This window comes from Mesitornis unicolor, unplaced genomic scaffold (genome assembly GCF_000695765.1).
Source record: "Mesitornis unicolor isolate BGI_N332 unplaced genomic scaffold, ASM69576v1 scaffold13305, whole genome shotgun sequence".
Taxonomy (NCBI): Eukaryota; Metazoa; Chordata; class Aves; order Mesitornithiformes; family Mesitornithidae; genus Mesitornis; species Mesitornis unicolor.
Genome location: NW_010184888.1, coordinates 1,406 through 8,186, shown reverse-complemented (window position 1 = coordinate 8,186; position 6,781 = coordinate 1,406). Strand labels below are relative to the sequence as shown.

The window sequence follows — 6,781 nt, the reverse complement described above, 5'->3', positions numbered from 1 at the left end:
GGGGCTGCGGGGTGAGAGCGGGGCTGGGCTGGGGCTGCCTGGTACTTGTGTGTGCGTGTGGATGTGTGGGCATGTATAGGCATGCGTGTGTGTCTGTGTCCTTGTGCGTGCATGAGGATGCTCAAGGGGGTGTGTGTGTGTGTGTGTGTACGTACATGTGTCTGCTCCCGCTGTGTGTGTGGGGAGGGGGTGCTTGTGTCCCTCTGTGCGTGCATGTCTGTGCCCTTGTGTGTGAGGGGAACGCATGAGCACATACGTGTGTTTGTGTGCATGTGCCCCTGTGGATGCGTGTGGGTGTGTGAACATGCACAGATGTGTGTGCGTGCACACGCGTGACCACCCACAGAGGAGCGTCTGTGTCCCAGGCTGTGTGTGCGCGCACTGATGTCCGTGTCCCTGCGTGTCCATACACATACGTGCACGTACGCGTGTGCATGGATGTGTCCGTGTGCGCTCTGACTGCGTGCATGCGCACACACGTGATGCACGTGTGCAGTTGTGCGTGCAGGTATGTGTATGTGTGTCAAGTTGTGCATGGGGGGACATCCTGCTCCGTATCCCTTTGCTGCTGCGTCCCCCTGGCCCCCACCCTGAGCCACCCAAAGGTGCGGGAGCCGTCAGCATTGCTGTGCTGGGTGGATATCGCAGCATCGACCAGATCCTGAGCTGACGGAGCTCCTCATCCCAGCTGGAGGTTTTCTTGGGAAAAGGGATCCAGGCTGCCCTTGGAAAGCTCCTGCCCATCTCTGTGATTTTTCGGTGCCGGGGGAGCTTGGCGCGGCCGGGCAGAGGGTGCCTGCTCTGCCCTGGGATGCCCCATGGCGCAGCTCCTTTCTCCCCCGCATTTCCAGCCCTGCAGCCTCTCCCACTGGTCTTGCGTGGGGCTGGGGAATCATTTTGGGTTTCTCAGGGTGGGTGAAGGGTGCGCAGCGTGGGCAGAGCCATTGTTTTTTGGCCATGGATCCATTGTGCCTGCAGCCAGGACACTCCTGGTGTTGGCTCGCCTCTCTGCTGGCAATGCCAGTGCTGAAATGCCTGGTGAGATGCTTCCCGGGATTTCCCATGCCCGTGAGAAGCCCCCGTGCCTTATTTGCTTGTCCCTTCGGTCCCCACTCCTGCGTCCCCCGCTGCTAACGGCTCTCCTCTCCACTGGCCGCAGGTGAACAGAATGCTGCACCATGGGAAGCACTGGAGGTCCATGTGCAAGGGGCTCGTCCTGGGGACCCTCCTGACCAGCTTCATGCTGCTGCTCTACTCCTACGCCGTCCCCCCACTGCAAGTCAGCGTGACAGAGTGAGTGCGGGGTCCCCACACGTCCCCCCTGGCAGCTTGGCTCCCCTGTTCCGCACTGGGCACCCCCAACCAGCACTGGTCCCGGGGCTTTCCAAGCTCCGGTGGCTTCACACTGAGCTATTCCCCTCCTACAGCCTCCTGTTGGAGACTGTGCCCTGCCCCAGGGATGGCGGGAAGGTGAACCTCAGTTCCCCAGGGGGGGCTGGGGATGCTCACCCCTGGTTGCACAATGGCAGCCAGCTCAGCTGCTGGGCAATGGAGGGGATGAGGAGGTGCAGGAGACCCCCTGCCTGCTGCGGCTTTGTGTCCCTGTGAGGAGGACAAGCATCCCGGGAGATGTTCCCCGGCAGCAGGAGCAGCAGGCAGAGCCAAGGCAGTGATTTGGGCACTCTTTATCAGGTGTTTGTCCTTCAAGAGCACACAGAGCGCTGCCACGTGTAAACTTTCACCCACAGAGATGGGCACGAGTGGGTTCAAAGCTCTGATGTAAGTCAAGGCGAACACCAGCGCTCAGCAGGGCTCAGCTCCCAGCCCTCCTTCCTGGCATTAAATTTACCTCCAAACTTATAAACACGCTCTACCTGCGGGCGGCTCATAAGCTACGTGCCGACCCGCGCTGCCGGATGGGATCGTTATCAGGGATCAGCTGTGCAACTGCATTAATGGTGTCCAAAGTCACTCGACACGGAGATCTCTGTTCCCTGCTCCAGGAGTCTCAGATAACACACGAGTTGTCCTTGGTGCTCCCTGAGGGCCCGTGAACTCATCTGCGGGGCCACGCACTGGAATTATTTCCTCCTTTGCTGGGCTGCTGGATCCTCCACAGCTCCTACAAGGGGTTAAGAGCTTCCAGACCTCACAAGGATGTTATCAGCCCCCATCCGTGGAGTTACGGCCATAGAGAGCTCGTCTCAACAGCCACCTCATAGAATCATTGAGGGGTTTGGGTTGGAAAGGACCTTAAAGATCATCCAGTCCAACATCACCTGTACCAGGGCCACCACACCCATGCCCGTGGGGAGGGATAGGGACCCCCTGCTCAGGCTGCACTGATGCTGAAGGGGGCTGACCACCATGAAGACCCCCCATAGCAGGGGTTGTCCAGGGGGGGAACAAGCTTGGTTTGGTGGCTCAGCGGTGCATCTGGTGGCGGGGGCTCGTGGGGTGGTGGGCTCTGCCCAAGGGGCTCCTGCTGCGTGTGTGCTCTGGTCCCACTGGAGACGTGGCTGGAGGTCAAGGGGAGGCTCTGCCCAAAACCAGACTCATCTTCACTGGGGAGCCTGGGGGGTGCTGGGGGCGAGCACCCGTCCCCAGGTCCAGCTCCTCCGCGTTGCCTGAGCTGCCCTCCCCATGGTGTCCTGTCTCTTGTCCCCACCAGGATCCCCATCCCCTCCTCCTGCTCCTCCTACACAGCCCCCAGCAGGATGCTGGCAGCGGCCAACAGCACGGGCAGCTCCTCAGGACGGAGCTGCCTGCCCAAGCTGAACATCATGTTCATGAAGACGCACAAGACGGCCAGCAGCACCATCCTCAACATCCTCTTCCGCTTCGGCGAGAAGCATCGCTTGAAATTCGCCTTCCCCAAAGGCCGCAATGACTTCTACTACCCCTCCTACTTTGAGCGCAGCCAGGTGCAGCACTACCGGCCGGGCGCGTGCTTCAACATCATCTGTAACCACATGCGCTTCCACTACGAGGAGGTGCGCAAGCTCCTGCCGGCCGACGCCACCTTCGTGACGGTGCTGCGGGACCCTGCCTACCTCTTCGAGTCCTCTTTCCACTACTTCGGGCGCATCATCCCCCTCACTTGGAAGCTGTCGGGGGAGGACAAGCTGGCGGAGTTCCTCCGGGACCCCTGGCACTATTACGACCCCACCGGGTTCAACGCTCACTACCTCCAAAACCTCCTCTTCTTTGACTTGGGCTACGACAACAACATGAACGCCAACAGCCCGCTGGTGGATGAGCACATCCAGGAGATCGATCGCCGTTTCCACCTCGTCATGTTGCTCGAGTACTTTGACGAGTCCCTGGTGCTGCTGAAGGACCTGCTGTGCTGGGAGCTGGAGGATGTCCTCTACTTCAAGCTCAACGCCCGCAAGGGCTCCACCGTCTCCCGGCTGACACCTGAGCTCTACGACAAGGCCACCTCCTGGAACCTCATCGACGCCAGGCTCTACCACTATTTTAATGTCACCTTCTGGCGTAAGGTGGAGGCCTACGGGAGGGAGCGGATGGCCAGGGATGTGGCCGAGCTGCAGCGGGAGAACGAGAAGATGAAGAGCATCTGCATCGACGGGGGACACCCTGTGGATGCCAGTGCCATCCAAGAGTCCTCCATGCAGCCTTGGCAGCCGCTGGGGGAGAAGTCCATCCTGGGCTACAACTTGAAGAAGAAGATCAACAAGAAGCACCAGAAGCTGTGCCGCAAGATGCTGACACCCGAAATCCAGTATCTGACTGACTTGGGGGCCAACCTGTGGATCACCAAGCTATGGAGCTACGTGAGGGACTTCCTGGGGTGGTAGGGGACAGGGGGGGTCTCTTCCCAGGGAAGAACCAGGTGCTTTCCTTTTTCTTACTCATGGTGTCTTTTGGTTGGACGTGAGCAGAACAGGCTGGCGGCTCTGGCACCCAGGGATGGTTGGGGGCACCCGCCTTCACCTCCCTGCAGACCCCCAGCTTGGGCAGAGGCCTGTGACGGGGTGGCCGTCAGCCACCGGCAAGGAGAGCAGAGCCTCTGCCTCCAGCCCTGCCTCAGGGGGTTAAGGATTGGGGGCTCAAGGGTGGGTTTTTCCAGCAGGATCCACTTCTCCCTTCCCCACGGAAAGGAGGTATTTGTGAAGGACATGGCCCCGTCACAGCGGGAGCAGGACATCCACCACCGTGTGGCAGGAGACATGCCATGGAATGTCATGGCCTGCTGCACCACTGCAGTGGGTTCCAGCCCATGGGTGTGATGAGTGCAGCACGTTCTCAGCCCACCTACAGCCGTCCGTCCATGGCAGGCTGTGACCTGGAGCCATTTGGAGAATGGAAAACCCACCCTGAAAGGCCCAGCATTTATCCATGGGCCCATGGGCCCCGCGGGTGAAGGGGACCCCTGCAGCAGGTCCCCTCCTGCTGCACCACTGCAGTGGGTTCCAGCCCATGGGTGTGATGAGTGCAGCACGTTCTCAGCCCACCTACAGCCGTCCGTCCATGGCAGGCTGTGACCTGGAGCCATTTGGAGAATGGAAAACCCACCCTGAAAGGCCCAGCATTTATCCATGGGCCCATGGGCCCCGCGGGTGAAGGGGACCCCTGCAGCAGGTCCCCTCCCAGCCCCCCATCATCCCGGTCAGAGGGCCCCGTGGCCCCGCTCCCTACAGGGGACTTCTCAGCAGGGACACGGGGTCTTTTTTTTTTGGTGTGGGGAGGAGGTGGGGTGTGGGGTCCAGTGGCCACCATCCCAGTGATGCCATCCCCTGGGCACAGGGGGGTGCCGAGGATGGAGTCCATCCCTTCCCCGGGGGAGAACAGCCCTCGGGCATCCCGGCCGGGCTGGATGACACCGGCAATGCCACGTCCTGCCGAGAGTGGCCCTGGCTGGGCACGGAGGGGGCACCCGCGGCTGAGCCTTCCCGGCAGGGAAGGAACCCCCGCCGGCCCCCCGCCATGTTCTGCTCCCTTTGTAAAGACCAGAAATAAAAGAGCAATTCTAATTTTGTAAGATAATTGTGTATCTGGCAGTTTTTAATATGAGGATGGTCCAGCTGGTCTCTGGATGGCTCCTTCTTCTCTGGGGTTGGGAGAGGACAGGGACCTCCCTGCCCTGACCCCCAGTGCGGGGCCATGGGGCCGCAGCAGGGTGCTCTGCTGGTCCCCACTCCTCCCGGGGTTGAATCCTGCTCTGCCAGGGATGTCTGGCAGCTGTGGGACTCCCACAGTGCGCAGGTGCCACCAGGAAGGTCTAGGCATGGGACATGGGACATGGGATATGGGACAGCCATCACGGGGGACACAACTCACTCATGCCACCAGGTGACAGCTCCACTGCTGGCAGATGTGCCCCATTTTCAAGGGTGGCCCTGGGACTTGTGCCAGTGCTGCTCCAGCCGAAGCACCAGCACTGGTGGTACCAGGGTGGACACGAGCCCCAGTGGCCCATCTGGAGCCACCACTGGGGCCACCAAATCAGCGGTGTGTGGTGCTGCCCATGGAGACCGGGGTGGGCGCTGGGGACACAGAGCACGAGGTACCTCCCTGAAGTCTCCACGTGTCTCCATGGCTTGCTGAGGTCTTCTGCTGGGAGCCCATGCCAAATCCCAACCTGGCCACCTTCCGAGGTGACGGGTAGGCAGCACAGCCCAACTCAAGTGGCATCCCTGTGGGGATGTGCTCTGTGTACCTCTGTGCCCAAGTTACCAGGACAGCCCACAGAGGTGGGATCATTCTCAATAAATGGGACCAAGTGGGGACCATGGGTCCAGGACTGTGTGGTGGGACAGGGGCTGGGGCTGTGAGCAAGACCATAATAGGACAAGGATGGTGGATTGGGGACCAGGACTGTGTGGTAGGACCAGGATCCTGCATGAGGCCATGGCTGAGTGGTGGGATCAGATCTGTGTGGTGGGATTAGGACCATATGTAGGACTGAGACAGGGACGATGATGGGACCAGCACGGTGTGGTGGGACCAATATCCTGAGGTGGGACCAGGAGCATCCATGGGACCACGACTGCATGGTGGGACCAGACCACGCAACACAACTGGGACCACTGAGGTGGGACCAGGAGCATCCATGGGACCAAGACTGCATGGTGGGACCAGACCATGCAACACAACTGGGACCGGGGCAAACTGGTTGGACCAGCACCACACACAGGACCAAAACTACACGGTGGGACCAGCACTGTGCATGGGACCACGATTAAGTGGTGGGTCTGGGACCATGCAGTGGGGGCTGGACCTTGTTCAGGACCAGGACTGTGTGCAGGACCAGACTGAGTGGTGGGACTGGGCCTATGTGATGGGACAGGGACTGAGCGATGGGACCAGAGCCATGTGTGGGACCAGCCCCTTGCGTGGGACCAGCCCCTCGTGTGGGACTGCTGATTGGCTGCAGAGCACGGAGCAAATCCCCAGACCCCAGCAGGACCAGCTGGGGCCTGTTGGCACCCAGCCCTGGTCTTTAAAGGCCCCCAGGTGCTGGGGCTGCTGTTTGCTGAGGATGGGGCTGTGCTGGTTGATGCTGGTGTGTGGGGCTGTGCTGAGGGTGGCAGGTGAGTGGGGCTGGGACCCCCCGACTGCCCCGCTCTGTCCCCACTCTGTGGTGGAGGGGGGTGGTAGGTGCCTCTTGGTTTTGCCTGGTGCTGGTTCCTGGTGTCCTCCTGGATGTGCTGGTGCAGATCCCCTTGGTGGAGGGGAGCCTTCCTAAAATGGCCTCTGTGTGCTGGTGTGTGGGGTTGGAGCAAGGGGGCTTGCCAGGAGCTCCCAGTGCCCCCAG

General features: G+C 60.9%; 1 protein-coding gene across 1 annotated transcript; it reads left to right on the top strand.

Moving 5' to 3' along the window:
- Positions 1 to 1,168: 1,168 nt before the first annotated feature.
- GAL3ST1 (galactose-3-O-sulfotransferase 1) lies at positions 1,169 to 3,821 on the top strand. The gene is made up of 2 exons (XM_010184643.1): positions 1,169 to 1,293; positions 2,672 to 3,821. The coding sequence occupies exons 1-2, from the start codon at positions 1,169 to 1,171 to the stop codon at positions 3,819 to 3,821; spliced, it is 1,275 nt and encodes a 424-aa protein (XP_010182945.1).
- The last annotated feature ends 2,960 nt before the right edge of the window (positions 3,822 to 6,781 follow it).

Excerpts from the sequence above, each read along its gene's own strand:
- GAL3ST1 (XM_010184643.1), top strand. The coding sequence starts at position 1,169 with ATGCTGCACCATGGGAAGCACTGGAGGTCCATGTGCAAGGGGCTCGTC. Across the intron at positions 1,294-2,671 it reads CTGCAAGTCAGCGTGACAGA|GATCCCCATCCCCTCCTCCT; the intron begins GTGAGTGCGGGG and ends TGTCCCCACCAG.